Source organism: Loxodonta africana, chromosome 26 (genome assembly GCF_030014295.1).
Source record: "Loxodonta africana isolate mLoxAfr1 chromosome 26, mLoxAfr1.hap2, whole genome shotgun sequence".
In the NCBI taxonomy this organism is placed as follows: Eukaryota; Metazoa; Chordata; class Mammalia; order Proboscidea; family Elephantidae; genus Loxodonta; species Loxodonta africana.
This window is the reverse complement of record NC_087367.1, coordinates 1776976-1793420: the sequence shown is the minus strand read 5'-3', so window position 1 is coordinate 1793420 and position 16445 is coordinate 1776976. Positions and strand designations below refer to the sequence as shown.

Below are 16445 nucleotides of genomic sequence, written 5' to 3'. Positions count from 1 at the left end.
CCTTTTTGTATAGTGTAACAGCCCGGATACACCACGAAATTAGTGTACAATGCCAAGCTTGGGAGGGTGAGAACAGTATTCTGTGTTTGGCCCCCCACCCTCCCCTGGGTACCCAGGACTGTGTCCTCTAACCTGGGCTGAGCGCTGGACAACCAGTTAATCTCTCTGCAGTTTGAGGTGCTGCTCTTCAGCCAGGGCACCATGAGGATCCCACTCAGATTTGTCAGCGCCTTTCCCTGCTTCCGCCGTTCATGGACAACGGAGACCTCGGGGCATCACACACAGAAGTGCTCCTCAAATCATCAATCCTGTGTGGGGTTTCTGAAGTTCTAGCCCTAGCATAACACCATTTCATAAAGAAGTTCATAACTGAATTCCCATTTTCTTTCAACTAAAAAAGGTATGGGGATATCCTTTAAACCTTAACCCAAAAATATCCCCTGAAGTCTTCTTAATACCAAGCAATAATTTAGCTTAACTAGTAAAAAAAAGCCTGCCTTGAGCATTATGCTCTTATAAAAACTGTCTATATAGGATCAAAACGACAACAGCAGCTTAAAATATTAGATGGGAACCTTAGGGGACGGTGAGTTTACACTGAGGAGGGAAGAACACCTCAGCCAAGGAGGGCGACAATGGCTGCATAATTCGAAGCTGTACTCAGCGTGACTGAATTGTACCTGTAGAAACTGTTGCATTGGTATATGTTTTGCTATATATATTCTCAACAACAACAATACCAAAATAAATAAAAATTTTTTAAGTTATGGAAAGAAGTAATTTTTTTCTTAATTAATAAGGGGTTTTTCTTCTCCAAGTGGGAAAAAAACACAACAGATATCTTTACCCACTTTCCCTTCTTCAAAAATACTCACACATGGTGCAAATGGTTAACATGGCTGGCCGCTAACCAAAAGGTTGGTGGTTCAAGTCCACCCAGCGGCATTCAGAAGAAAGGCCTGGTCACCTACTGTCAAAAAACCAGTCGTTGAAAACCGGGGAGCACAGTTGTGCTCTAACACACGTGGGGTCGCCATGAGTCAGAGTCGGTTGTTTGTTGTAGTGATGTCAGTTTATTTGCAAACCGACTCTGAGAAGACATAAGAGATGGGAGTAGAAACGCAAACTGGAAGTGAAAGTGTAGTGAACACCAAGTGCAGTTACCACGGCGGACGTTCGTTGCTCAAAACTCCGAGGGTTTATGCTCTTTCATTTGGGGTCTCCCTTTTCACGTGGTGTCCATCTCTACATATCAGCACATTCAGGGGGTGCCCTGACAGAGTTCCTAATGGCCATAGGTTTCAACAACCCAGAGGCAGAGCGTGAGGCAGGGAGAGGGCTTCTCCACGATGCAGCTTCTTCTCTGGAGTCCCCACCCTCACCTAGGTGAAAAAAGGAACTCTCAAAAACCCACCAAGGCCACCTGTTCAGTGAGGCTTATTTACTTGTGGAAATCCGCAGGGGAGAGGAGCTGGTGGGGAGGCATCCTTGCTACGAGCCCCCTCCTCAGTGCACACAGCTGTGGGAGAAAGAGACAGCCCTGTGGACACCACTGGTGTTGGTCTGTGTGTAAGCCACACTTGTGTGCACTCGCAAGCACTCACAGCTTGTGTGCTAACACAGGGAGGGGGACCCGAGGGACCCCCTTTGACCAGTTAAGAGTTTCGGTGGAATTAGCTCCGGACAAGAAACCAGAAGCCCTTATTTCTCAGCTTCAGCTCTTACTGGGCAAGCCTTTCGCCTTGGTGAGCCTCAATCTCCTCATCCGTAAATGGAAGCCATGAGGCCTGTCCCAATGAGGATCAGATGAAATAACGCCCACGAAAGCACTTCATAAAGTCTAAGGCAGTACACTACTGTAAGGAGTCACGATTTACAATGGATAAGCAGGAAAGAATCCACATGCCAATTATTTTGCTATCTTTTCACGAGGCTAAGTAATCTAGCCAGAGGGTGAGTGGGTAAGATTTTCCCTACTTATGTTCACAGCCAATATGTAAATCTATAATACACAGGTGTCTGAGTTCTATTATTTATAAACCCATTTGAATACGTTATATTGTTTCTAATTGTCTTCTGCATCTCCAGGCAATAGAAAACACCAAACTGGGCAAAGCCCTTTGCAAATTACCTGGGCCAGAGGAGTTTTTATCACCTCTTTGTAGAACTACCTTATTGGTGTCACTAATTTTTAAGGAATGGAGCATTACTGTGATGACAATGGTATAGTCTGATGGGGACCTCTTTCATCCTGTCATTTTTTTCCGTTATAAAATCTGCCCCGAATTTCCTGATGTAAGTAATGAAGAAGTTTCATGTTTGTTTATTTGTCTGCCTTAAGATATATTTGCTGAAGGTTTGGAAGCCTAAAATTAGAATATTTAATAAGCGACTACTGACATTTATCACCTTCTTTGGGATTTACCACTAGCCCAGTGACGTTATCTTTCTTGAACTAAATTAAAAGACAAATTCGAAACCTGCATGGTAGCCACCACATATATTTGAAAAACAGAACTCAGTGTGCCATAGTGTGCATTATTTAAAGGTATGCAAATGGTAAGTCAGTTAGGAAACCACGCTTGAGCATTAATGAACAGCAAGACCACTACATTAATTATGATATGGCTATGATTTATTCTCACGTTTTGCATTTTGATTCTCCTTGAAAATTTATGCCACCTGATAAGCAGTAGTCTATTCCCCCTCTGCACCGCCTACCCGTGCCTCAAATCCGTTCCTCCTACCCACCCGATGGTTGTCTGTAGGAAAAAGGGGACAGAAATACAAAGTCCTAACCAGCTGCATTGTCTCATAAGCATTAAAAATTAAAGAACAAGCAAACACCACCTAAAGCTCCGACATTTATTGTGTCAATGTTAAGCACACTTTTTAAAAGACAACATAGAATGTATAGAAACAAGGGGTTAGGGATTCATGCTCATTTCCACAATACGGGTAATTAGGGTAGCTGGTTTCAAAAGGGCGGGGACCTCGCTAAGGACAGCAACGGTCCATGAGCCCTTTAGGTGGGACTGATTCACTTTCCAATGTGGGTCTGTTTTTTTGTTTTTACTTTTTATTAAAAAATATAAATAAAATGGCACTGCAGGCCCAGGCAGGAAGGACTCTGCAGGATTCTGTCTTCGCACAACGGCTTCTTGGAGGCTACTGTCAGAAAACATCACAAACTAGCAGGATGACAGACCAAGAGCTGATGTCGGCTGGGCGGCACGCGTCCACCCCGCCCCTGGGGGCTTCAAATTTTCTCAGAACTTAAGGGCTCTCGAGCTTCCATCCGAAAACTGCCACACATCTTGAGCTCTCTGGGCACTACGCCGAATGGGGGTGTGTGAAGAACCTAGAAAGAGGTTGGGGACAGAGGAGGGGGAAAAAAAAAAGGACAGGTGTGACTTGGCCCACTGATTCTCTGTTCTCTAACTAGCTTTTTAAAATTACAACTTAAATCAACCACAGGCTGAGCCACCGGCATCTTAAGCTTGATTTCATATCCAACCCCCTCCCCACAATCTCTGACCTCTGAGTGGCGTTCCCATGTTTCCCTCCCTTCCTTCCCCCAAAGGACCCAGACCCTCCTCCCCAATCGTATGAGAGTCCTAACAAGCTCGAGACACACCTGGAAGGAAACACTTTCCCTTATGACTGAGAAAACTTAGTAAGAAATAGTCCTTTGGTTGAGGAGAACAGGGAACGGGGGGATGGAGGGAGGACATTTTTTTTTTTAAATAATAATAAAATTATAAAGAAACGAAAAACCAAAACTGATGTAAAAGCAGCACAACGAAAACATGAAATGTCATCGAGTTCAACGTCAAAGCAGCCAGAGTTACAAGAGGCGAGCAAATCTCTGAAGAGAAAACCAGAACCCAAAACAGTTGCTCCCAAACTGCACCAAAAACTGCCTGTAGTTGCTTTCAGCATGCAGTTGTCTTTTCCTCTTCCTTTTTGGTAAGGGGGAAGGCCACGGTGAAGGGCAGAAGGGGTGTTGTTTTCCTCCGGGTCCTCCCTTGCTGTGGACATTGACTGGAAGCAGCAGAGCTGGCAGTCCTGATGTGCCTGGGAGGACTACCTCTGTGGCATTCCTGGCCTCGTTGCCATGGCGACCAGAGCAGGGGCCTGGGGCCTCCTCTCCCCTGACTCAGTGCCACAGGAGGCCCGGGGTCTGGAGCTCAGCTGCTCTCAGGCACCGCCCCCTGAGCAGTGGAGACCTGGGACGAGGGGCCTGCTGTGTCCAGGTAGGCTCTGGGGACTCATTCCCGGTCCAGCGCTAAGTCTCTGTCATTGAGGCCCTTTCAGCTGATACTCAATCAAACCCTTTTGTCAGACCTGCTACCAACATTTAAAGCCCTAACATACAGAGCATGGCATCGGGGTGGGCCTGTTCATGGTTATTTAACAGCACAGCCCTATGGGCTTTTTGCAGGGAGGGTCCCAATTTCCGGGACAGACTTTGGGGAAATCTCCTGATTTGCCTTTTCCCTGTTTATATGAAAGACCACTACATATGTTCCCTCTAAATCGTCTTTGCCACTTTACAGAAAGGAAAAACAGTGTTTGGATCAACCATAGTTGTGTTCAGCCAAGCTTAGGTATTTAAACACAATGACCCTTGTGAACTGTACTGGCCTCCTTCCCTGCTTAGAAGGAGGAGTCAATCACCATAGAAGACACTGGGAAAACAGAGAGAGAGAGAGAAACAGCCCATCCCTCCAAAGGCTGGTTCACTGGCCAGGTGCTTTGTTAAGTGAAACAGTGGGCGAATGGGACAAGATGGCGGCAACAAAAGTACATGCCAGCGACCCACGTCTACTGCTTGTGGCTACAGCAGCCCTGGAGTAGACGCACCTATTTGCAATTCTATCTACCTGCCCTGAGGTACATTTCCCTAAAAGGGGTTCATTTATTCTTAAGGAAATTTGCTAAGTGGCTCATGCCTTTTAAGAAAGCATTTCTCTAAGCAGGTTTAAAGAACACTGCCAATCCCATCCTCACACCAGCCAAATTCCCACTATTTTTTTTTTTTTAATGGGAAGTTGACTGAGAAAAGAGAATGGGATGGATACACTCTTGAACACATCCAGCCCAGGAACAATGGAAGAACAGTGTCATAATGAACACAGTTACCACACGCTCGTAAGAAATCATGTTTGTGTGTGTGTACGGTGGGGGAAGGGAGTTTCAAAAAAAAAAAAAAAAGAGAGAAACTGTATTTCCTCCCTCACTCTCTGTGAGTAAAACATTCGAAGTAAGACAGGATGGGGCCTGAGGCTTCCCAACTCCTTTCCAGGAAGGCCTGAAATAATCCCAGTACCTTTTAGCAAAGTTTCAGGGTCTGTGAACAAACCACCTCATTTCCTTATTGCTCCAGTTGAAGTTATATCTAAACCCCCCACTTCCTTTCGAATTCTCACTTCAAGCATTATGAATATATACAGTATGTATGTATTGCATATACAAAAAATGGTATTTAAATAAACAGTTCCATCCACAGAATGCCCTGGGAAAAACTCAACTACTTCACACCTCCTGACATCGCTAGTACAAACGAAGAATCATGTGTTGGCCTCACTTCTTAGCAACCTTTAAAATGTGTTGTTTTCAGTCCTGCTGTAGACCCTAAACAAAGAGAGGATAGTAAATGATCTCAGGAAAAAGTATATGCACTGCAGGAGCTTCTGGGTTAGAATCTGGGAGATATAGTAGCTGCTGTACTCCTGTTTATTAAGGTGTTTTCACAATGAAGACAGAACGAACATTCTAAGCTTCGGGAGTTCAGGTTTGTAGACCATTCGCACATCAGAAGTGTCACAAAAACTTACTTGAGAATTCTGGAAAATGTTAAATGTTCTCAATGTTGCCTCGTTTTAAAAAAATGTATCGCGAATTCATCTTACTGCTGGAAATGTTTTCTATGGTATTTTATGTCAAGATTTTTAATTTTAGGGTTCCGGATACAAGATGTCATTTATAAGTTATATTCTTGTTGGCTATGTTTTCATGCTGCTATTGTTCACTCAGGTTCAGAAATAATATTTTATAAGAGGCTTCAATAAGTCAGGAGACTAGGTAACCTGAAGAGTCTGTCTCTCAATAAATTTATTTAACTTTGGGACCATGTAAATCAAACATAATCTGTGATTTATCACCAGATGTTTGTACCCCTCCCCACTCCCCATTTGATTTAAGAAATTTGAACACACAAGTATACAGTATCCACCATTAATTCTGTCAGGCTGCAAAACCTAATCACCCTAAGAGCACCACATACCGAGAAATTAAAACGAATACTGCTTATAAACCTACCCAGCTACACTCAGAGCTCCTAGTAAAGGAGTAACAGGGACACACAGAGGTTTTATGGACATTTAATATGGTGGAGCAGAAACCGCCATGTCTAAAGCAGGCATGGTACTGGCGGATATTTCTGTTTTGAACAGCATCTTGGACTCAGTTTTGAAGTCACCTAATCTACAACAACTACACCTTGTCCCAGTTCACTGACAATGGTCAAGGTCTCCAAACCAGCCTCCCCAAGCCCATCCTAGCTGCTCTCCAACATCCTAACAGGATTCCTCTGCCACACTCTCTGCTTCCCACCCAAGCTGGTTTAAAAAAAAACAAAAACAACTACTTTCTCTATACTTTAGAAAGATAAAACTATTCTTGCCTCAGATAAAAGGCATCTCAGGAAAAGTGCACCTAACAAGCACTGGGGCATAAGAACTGAGCAACGAAAAATGCTACCACGAGAAGACAACAGAACAGCTTTGTTTTGGTTTTTACAAAAATCAGAACAATGTCGTGTCCATTCATCTACACCGGGAACAGAGAGACAGTTCACAAAGGTGTGTGTGCAGTGAGGCAGAGATGTTGGAACAGGCAGTCTTTGAAAAACCCACAACACAGATCTCTAAGGAGGGTTTTTTGTTTCAAGACCTAACTAACTTGCCTTTCAAAAGACTGTGTAGCATTTCATCAGCCCGTTGGTTGGTCAAAAGACAACTGAAGGATATTCCCACCCTCCATTTGGTGTCAGCCAAGAAGACCCCATAAAAACATCTGTCGGAGTCTAGGGTGCCTGGGATCTCAGAATCACAAGGCAAACCACCAAGCATCTCAGGAAATTAGTGGCTCATTCCAGATTAGGCCACATCTGGATAAAACCCCTGGTTGCTTTCTTTCTTTCTTTTTTAACTTGACGCCTTCATTTCTAGGTCTTCACGGTTGGGGTTGGGGTGGGGCCGTGTTACTACGAGGGAAGACTGTTCTTACGTGAAGACTAAAGGACTGGTTTTTTTGTTAAACCTTTTTTATATTATGTTCTAAGACAGAACAGGAATGGAAGAAGAGAAAAGAACGTTTAGACAACAAGAACAGCAAAAATTTCAAAGGAAATAAAAGCTTAAAATGCTATGACCAGCAGGTTTTTCATTTATATCTGAATGGGTTATTGCTAAAAGAGGGAGGAAAAGTTCTTAACACCAGACTGAAAAACATCTTGTATTTCTTGAAAATTATTCTAGAACTGGAAAGCCTAAAAACTATTTCTACGGTTTGAGATATGTCTATTTTAACATAGCAAGTACTTTATGTTCCTTTAGGGTATAATGCACACATCAAAATGCCCATAGAAATAATCCTGAAAAAGACTGACTGGCCTTCTCTTAAAACCTGTTATTTTCTTGAAAGTAATTTACAGAGTGTGTCAAATGAGGACACAAGAAGCTTACATTGTGAACTTTAATTTTTTTTTATTTTTTTCAATAAAGGGACAAAATGGGTGTATGAACAGGTTAATGCAGACAACTGCCAAAAAAACACAGACAGTGGTTTTTCCAATAGAACTTAACAAAGACCAGAAACAAATACAATAAAAAGCCAGGTTGTAATGACCTTTGGTCATCCAAATAAAAAAAAATAATAATAATAAAAACAAAGAAAAATAAAGATCAAATTAAGTGCCTCTGTTTTGAACAGGGCACGTAAGCAATAATAAATAGTGACTCCCATAGTAAAAGATAAAATTTCAAGTTACGACAAACAGCTTTCATTACAGGAATAGAAAAGGCCAATAACAAAATATTCTGCATTGCCATTTACAAAAAGTACTGACTAAAGCGGGCTTTCTCTTTAATATGCTTTGCATATGAAATTCTTTCCAATCTAAATATAAAGCACCATTTAGTTTTTGGCAATGAAAAAAACTGCAAAACATTTTTTTTCCTTTTTTTTTTTTTCTTTCTTTCTTTTACTGCATATGAAGGTAAGATGCTGGAATGTAGGTGATAGAAGAAAGGGGCAAAAAGCACACTACGTAACAAACCAACGTTATTAGCTTGCAGTACTGCATACAGCGTGGCAGCAGAGAAAGGAACAAAAAAGGATATGTACAAACCCCTATGACGGCCATCCGTGTGACATTCTAGCAGGCTCCCCCAAACCGCCATTATATGGCTTCTCATCTGTACAATGTCACACTTTTTTTGTCTCTCTTTTCTTTTTTTTTTTTGAAGCATACAAATAATTTGCACTATATTATCCTGCCAAATTAAAAAAATATACTGTGGCAGCCTGTCTTTTTTTTTTTTTTTCCCACTACCAAAAAAGGTACATTGATACCTTTTAAGAGAACAATCAACAGTTAAAAATACAAGCTTCAATATAAATACTATAGTGCCTAACACTAGATGAACATTTAATTCAAATACCATCCTAGAAATACAGAAAAAAAGACCATAAATGTGTTTTAGCATAGGAATCAACATGAGTGTGCATTTTTCCTATATTTAAGTACTATATAATCTTAAACCTTTCCCCAATGTATGTTTTTTTTTTTTCTTTTTTTACAACCTGAAGAGCGGTGTGTATCCAAGGCATAGAATTTTCACTACCATTTTTAAATGGATAACAAGTCTTGTAACACCACCAAGACAATGGAACCCTAAAATGCAGTTCCCCCCTAAACATAATGAAGTGTTTTTTAAAAAATTTTTTCTTAACATTTATATTTAAAAAAGTTTTGTACAAAAAAAAAATCCTTGCACTGTAGAAGCGAAAGCAATCATTCATTTCTATGTTAAGTGTACTGTTTCCATTCACAGCGCTTGCAATGTTGTGTCCAAGTAAGTTAGCTCATTAGTCAAGTAAATGGCTGGCAAAGTTTTTTTTTTTTTTTTTTTAAATGCTCATCAATGAGATTGTGTTCCTTTCTTTTTTTTTTTCAGCATTCTTGCAACTTTTCCCTTAAGTATAGACCTGTAAACTGGGAAAATTGTACAGTGCACTTAATTGTTCTATCTGAGCAGGTTTACTTTATACTCAACCTCTGTATCTCTGATTAGAGAAAAGATACAGGTATCACAGGCAGAGTCAAGTGCTATTTGAACACCAACTGGGGCAGATGCTAGCTTAATAAAAAAGAAAAATTTTAAAAATAAAATAAAAACAATGAATCCTCTTCCATGTTAACACAAATAGCGCACGGTATATGAAAAAAATACAACTTTTAGGGAGCACAGACATCTATACTGCTACTCTTAAAATTCTTTCTCTTCTTTTTTAAGAATGTCACATTTAAACGCACATCTTAAGAATTCATAGTTAATCATCATTGTATCAACATTAGCTTATACACCTGTTCTAGTTTAAAATGGCAAAGAGTACCATGTTGTGCTAATAAGTCACATATTTTTCCCTCCGTTGCCCTCCGGCAAAACTTACTGTCAGCCTCTCCTTTGTAAATACGGCATACGAGGTCTCAAAGTTTATAATTTGATTGTCCATTTGACAACCAAGTTGAATCTGGATCTATTTCTTTTGGTGCCTGAATTTTTTTTTAAAGATATTATTCCAGACAAGGATCTTCATAAAATGAATTCCTTACTAATGTATTTAATTATGTTTCGGGCTTCTGCATGTTGCACATTCAATTTAATCATCCTTTAAAAAAAAAATAAAACTTTGGGCAAAATAGCCCATTTCTTTTAAGCTCTCACCAGGAGCAAAATAGCTTTTATACTGGTATGATCAGTTTTGTTTACAAAATTAAACTAAAGGGAAAATGATGATTAACTACGACATAACGGGCCATACTTTTAGGTAGCCATTGTTGTGAGAAATAGAATGTAGAATTACATGCTAGGTCCTAAGGTTTATTACCTCATCCAATGTAGAATTAAGCTACAAGTTTGTAACAAGTAGAAAGAACCATCAATGTGGTTTTCATAGATCCAAGGCACTCATATTTTAAAACCAACTGATAGAATACACTCGTTTTGTTTTTCTGTGAATTTGTCAATTCAAGGCCTTTCTTCCCTCTCCACTTGGTAACTTTTAACGCTTTAAAGACAGACGTGTAGCTCTTAGAGAATTATTTTTTTCAGTGCTATTTATCCTGTCCACAGAGGGTTCACCCAAAGACTGTTTTTCCTCCTCACATTATATAATAAAACTGTACATGATATGTATTTCAGAATGTATGCAGCACGGTCTCTCTCTCTCTCTCTCTTTTTCTCTCAGAACGGAACTGGAAACAGCAACATGTTTGCTCAGCAACGAATCAGGGACAATTTAAAATAGCCATAACATACCATACATGCTGTCTAAGTTAAAAAAAAAAAAAAAAAAACATACACAACATGTAAATTATTGCACAAGAGAAAGGCTCAAAGTTTGCGTAAAATGCAATAGTATTGCCCCATACAGATCATGCATTCAAAACGGTGAGAACATAAAGGAAAAAAAAAGAAAAAAGGAAAAAAAAAAAAAAAAAAAAACAGGTGTGCTGGTGACAAGCACTCTCATGTTCTTAGCTTCCGTTATTTCTGTTTGTTTGTTTTTGTTTAAATCACGTGGGACTAGAAAAAAACCCTAAGGGAGTGGGGCTGGAGGGCCATGGGAAAGGGGGTGGTGAAAAAAAGGGGTGTCAGGTGAGAGCGAGGGATGGGCGTTAATATACCTCTATTCAGTTTTTATATCGTTATTCAACACTCGATCACTGTGCCATTTTTTCATGTGTTTCTCCAGGGTACTGTACACGCTAAAAGGCATCTTACAAATTTCACATTTGTAAACGTCCTTCCCCACCTGGCCATGCGTTTTCATGTGCCTGGTGAGCTTGCTACTCTGGGCGCAGGCATAGTTGCACAGCTCGCACTTATAAGGCCTTTCGCCCGTGTGGCTTCTCCTGTGGACAGTGAGATTGCTACAGTTCTTGAAGACCTTCCCACAGTACTCACAAGTGTCGCTGCGTCTGCCCTCTTTTGAGCTGGGCCTGCCCGGGCCCGGACCACTAATATGGGGCGTGCTCCCTCCACTTCCCGTGCCGCTGCGCCCCGAGATCCCTCCGTCCAGCTCCCCGGGCGGCGTGGAGAAGCGCAAGCTCCCATTCTCCGAGGAGTGCTCCGACGAGGAGGCGAAAGGCGATTGTCTGGAGTCTCCGAAGCTCAGGAAGGGGTCTTTGAGCTGCCTGGAGGCCGCGTAGCCGGCCAGCCACTGGGAGTACACGTTCTCCGTGTTGGGCATCGCGGCCGGCGGCAGGTCGAACTCCTTCTCCAGCTTGATGCGCTTGGAGAAGGGGCTCAGCGCGCTGGGGCTGCCCAGCAACAGCTTTTTGGAGAGGCCCCCCGAGGCCGACTCGCCCGGGGAGCAGCCGCGGCCGTTAACAGTGCCATCGTCTATGCGGTCCGACTCGCCGGCCACCGAGTCTTCGTCGCAAGTGTCCCTGTGGCCCTCGGCCTCGGCCAGGTGGCCGCGCTTATGCTTCTCGCCCAGGACCTGGTGGAAGGCCTCGCTGAAGTGCTGCATGGAGCTGAGCACCATGCCCGGCATGACGTCGGGCAGGGGGCGGCCCTCGTCGCCCACGCCCACCACCGCGCCCCGCGAGCTGTTCTCGTGGTGGCGAGCCGCCTCCAGGCTCAGCCCGAAGCCGTAGTCCACCCTCTCGCTCTCGGCCAGCTCCTCCTCCTCCTCTTCCTCCTCTTCTTCCTCTTCCTCGTCGTCCTCCTCTTCCTCCTCGTCCCCGTTCTCCGGGATCAGGCCGGGGTCGTTCTCGCTCTTGAACTTGGCCACCACGGACTTGAGCGCGCTGCTGGCGCTGCCCACCAGGTCGCTGGTGCCGGGCTCCGGGGAGCTGGCGGTGGAGAGGCCGTCGTCGGACTTGACGGTCATGGGGGACGACTTGTGCATGTGTGTCTTCATGTGACGCTTCAGCTTGCTGGCCTGCGTGCACGCGTGGTCGCACAGGTTGCACTTGTAAGGCTTCTCGCCCGTGTGGCTGCGCCGGTGCACCACCAGGTTGCTCTGAAATTTGAACGTCTTGCCACAGAACTCGCAGGACTTGGACTTGACCGGGGGCTGGGAGGGAGGAGGGGCGGACTGCAGAGGAGGGAGGGGGGGCGTGGCCAGGAAGGGCGGCTTGCTACCTGGCTGGAATGGTTGCAGTAACCTTTGCATAGGGCTGGGCCGGCCTGGGGACAGCGGTGGGCTAGACGTGTTCCCTGCCAGCTCTCTAAGCCTCCTAGAGAAATCCATGGCGGGAGGCTCCATAGCCATTGGATTCAACCGCAGCACCCTGTCAAAGGCACTCGGGTGATGGGTGGCCAGGGCCATCTCTTCTGCCCCCAGGCGCTCTATGCGGTGGGGGTCCAAGTGATGTCTCGGTGGTGGACTAAACAGGGGGGGAGTGGGTGGAAAGCGCCCTTCTGCCAGGCCCGAAGCCTCTCTCGATACTGATCCTGGTATTCTTAGCAGGTTAAAGGGGTTATTGTCTGCGATATGAATCCCATGGAGAGGTGGCTGGGAAGGACATTCTGCACCTAGTCCTGAAGGGATACCAACCCGGGGGGTCAGGGGACTTCCGTGTTCGCTTTCTAAGTAGATTCTTAATCCATGAGTGTTCTGTGCGTGTTGCAAGAGAAACCATGCACTGGTGAATGGCTGTTTGCAAGTTGTACATGTGTAGCTGCTGGGCTCATCTTTACCTGCAAAATAATACAACACCAACATCAATGTTTCATCACCAAGGCAGGCAACAGCAATTGCTTATTCACGTTTCCCCTCCAGCCTTCCCTGCCTGGCCCCTTAACCCAAGACCTGAGCCCTCACGGTGCCTAAATGGTGGGTGGTGCCCAATAAATATTTGCTCAGTCTTCCTACCACTAAACTTAGCTCTAAGAATTTTTTATCCAGTCCCCCCAAAACAGAAAAAACTAGACCAATTTGAGGGTCCCTACATCCTAGGCAACTTCAGCCAATTTCTCAGCTTTCCCATCTTCCATCAGCTGTGGCTTGCGGTTTTCAGCTCTCTGTGCCTTGTTTCCTCTCTGTTAAAGGAGGGACTTAGACAAGGTGACCTAAGGAAAACTTTTGTTTTTTTTTTAATCCTTTCCATTTTGATTCCCCCATGGGTGGCAGACCAACTTTCTAAATGGGCAATCATTTCATACACCCATCAAAAAAGAGGAAGTCAGCTCACCAATTCGCTTTTACTCCTGGCCTGAAACACGCTAATTGTTGATATTGTTGAGAAGAAGAAAGTACTCATAAAATAATTCGGTGGGAGACAGACTAGCTGCATTCTCACATCCCCGCCTGTGCGAGGATCGGGGAGTCCCAATTCAGGTCCCGCCATGCGGGGGACTCCCATTTTTATCTCGAGGGATGCTACGAAAGTCTCCAAAGAAAAATTTAATTCAGAGTTAACCAATGGGTTGCGTGAATCTTTACGAGTTGTCCCTGAGTCAAACAAACGTAACTCCAGAGAAGCTGGGAGGAGTGGCTGGTGCCAACATAAGCAGTCACAGCATTCTCGTTTAAGGAACAGTTAAAGCAGCCAGCACCGTGACAGGCAGCAGGCTGAGAAATGCTACACTATCCTCCTCCTCATTATTTTGAGAGGCTAACAACGTGAACCAAATTATACAACATCCTGCGCCCTCGGCTGAGACTCAGCTCCAGTTGAGAAAGAAACAGAAAGATACAGTTCAGCTAGTCAACTCTTTGGCCAGTAGCCAAGCCGTCTGGAGAGGGGCCCTGCTTAAGTCACATTATTTCTCTCTCGCTGAAAAGAACCCGAGAGCGGTAAATGCCACTTTGGCAAAGTGGGGCCAGCTTGATTTCACAATCATTTATTTTTGGAGATAGCTAAATTAAAAAACACATAGACACCAAGGGAGTAACTAACCAACAGTTTACCAGTCAACTGCATCATTAAGAAGGACACAAACGTTGGTGGCCGAAGGACAAGACTGAGAAAAATAGATAACTTGCCAACATTCAAAAAAAAAAAATCAAACCCACTGCCGTTGAGTTGATTCCGGCTCACAGAGACCCTGTAGGAAAGAGTAGAGCCCCACAGGGCTTCCAAATGGGAGCAGACTACCACATCTTTCTCCCACGGATTGGCTGGTGGGTTCAAACGCTGACCTTTTGGTTAGCAGCCCAGCACTTTAACCACTGTGCCACCAGGTCTCCTACACTGAAAAAGAAAGTGTATACAATATAACCTAGAAATAACAAAGTTTCCCCCCTTCTTTTAAAAGAAGGGTTAGAGGAGTCCCTGAAGACCACAGCTAGCATTTGTCAGTAACTTTTTAAAAAGAAAAGAAAAAAAAAAAAAAATTCACCATGGAGTTAAAGAGTGAGAATGAGGAATTAATCAGTTCTCGGCTTCTTCCATTCGGCAAGTCAGAAAGAAAAGCTGGCAGGGTCTTCTCAGGAGTCCCAAACACTGGTTCTCCAAAAAAGCCAGCCCACTGAAGCACTTGTCTGCATAATGGACTCCCGCCCTGACCTTGTAATTTACTGCACAATGCATTTATAATCTCACTCAATATAGCCCACTCCTGGGTAAATCTCTTTAACGAGATTAGATGATAAGATACCAAAATTAGGTTTCTAACATTTGCCTAATGTGGAGGCAGAAAAAAAAAAAGCAGAAAGATTTTGAAAGAAAACGCTGACATTAGAATTTCATTATCTGTCTATTTTTGTTTGCCTCCTCTCTTCAAAGGGAAATAAAAAGCACCAATGAGAGTATTTTCATAATTTTTTTGTTGTTATTGAACAACTACTTGGGTCCCAAACAGGCAGGAAAAAAAAAAACTATCTGGTTCCAACTACGGTGGCCCTCTGGCTTTCTCCTTTGCCTCTCTAGGACTCTATGGTTATCATGCATTTATGGCTGGCAATCTGAATTGGGTAAGTGAAAAAGAGATTTGTCAGCTGAAGCAAGTCTTTAACCCTTTCATCGTCACTCCAATTGCCTTAAAGTCATATTTTACCACACAATATTGTACGGAAACCCAGGACTGGATCCATAGCTAGTGATACTGGCTTCTCACGCACCATGACTGCAGCCATTGAAATTCACAAGTCTGTGGCACACAGCACTACCAGAGAGATCTCTCTTGAACTCTTCCAAAAAGGCTTGAAGGAAAAAAGTCCATTTTATTTTGCTGCCCTGAATTCCCTAATTTTTTCTTTTTTTCCAGAGCCAGTTATGTGATCGTGCTACAGTATGTTAACACTGTGATGTTCCCTCCCTCTCTCTCTCTCATACATCAGGTCAGAGAAAATGGCATTTTATCTTATAATCAGCAGACAACATACAGTTCTCTCTAGCGCGTTGTGGTATTCCCATCAACTAGGTATTCTGGATGACGAGGGCATCTGCTGTAATCAATTGTCAATGAGAAGGGCTGTTACGATGGAGACTAAAGATTACATGGGAAGAGCGGCTTTGAAACTGGTAATTCTTACCAGTTCACTAATAAGAAACGAAACATTAGTTTCACCATGTAGTCTGTATTTCACCCAGCTCATGCCAGTGCAAAGTATTATATTACAGTGCTCACAGATTCTAAATTCCTAAACTGCAGTCATCGATAAACGTGTTACTTGCCATAATTTGTGAAATTACTTTGTTCCTAACATCTTTGATGGTTTAAAAAGACCAGAATTGATTTCCTGCACGGCAAAATTGGGGCTACATTGATTTATTGACGTGCAAAATATAATAATATTCTTCATTTACTCTGATGGAAATCAACTTCTCAATTTGAGAGCCTCACTGGGCTTTCACTAGGATTGTTCTGATTTACAGCAATAAACTGAGACCTGGCCCCAAGCCTAGAAACTGGTGGCATCGAAAGGGTTAAACCTGCTATTAGCCGGCCCATTGGCTTTTATTTTGTTTCACCTTATTTTTATGGGAAGGAATAACCCCATTTCTAGTTTGTCACCATGCTGAAAAGTCATGTATGTGGTCTGGGCTCGGGGTTTAGAACAAGGAGGTCTAAGGCTGGAAACCAGGTTGTGCTATTTACTAGCTGTATGACTCTGGAACAGTCATTGAATTTCTCTGAGCCTCAGGTTTCCCATCTGTAAAATGGGCACAAAAGAAAACAGTGCCTTCAAGAATTGTC

At 43.4% G+C, this 16445-nt stretch overlaps 1 protein-coding gene across 22 annotated transcripts in view; it reads right to left on the bottom strand.

Moving 5' to 3' along the window:
- Nucleotides 1–2851: 2851 nt before the first annotated feature.
- Nucleotides 2852–16445, bottom strand: part of BCL11A (BCL11 transcription factor A) — a 107241-nt gene continuing 93647 nt past the window's right edge. For 11 of the 22 annotated variants that reach the window (XM_010597244.3, XM_010597245.3, XM_023557197.2 and 8 more), the window contains one exon: nt 9163–13001. In XM_010597244.3, the coding sequence (XP_010595546.1) occupies nt 10981–13001 (2021 nt within the window). In that variant the 3' untranslated portion in view covers nt 9163–10980. Of the gene's footprint in view, nt 3362–5544; nt 5638–9162; nt 13002–16445 lie in introns of those variants that run through there. The other 11 variants (XM_003417577.4, XM_064277026.1, XM_064277025.1 and 8 more) reach the window with 4 other exon arrangements.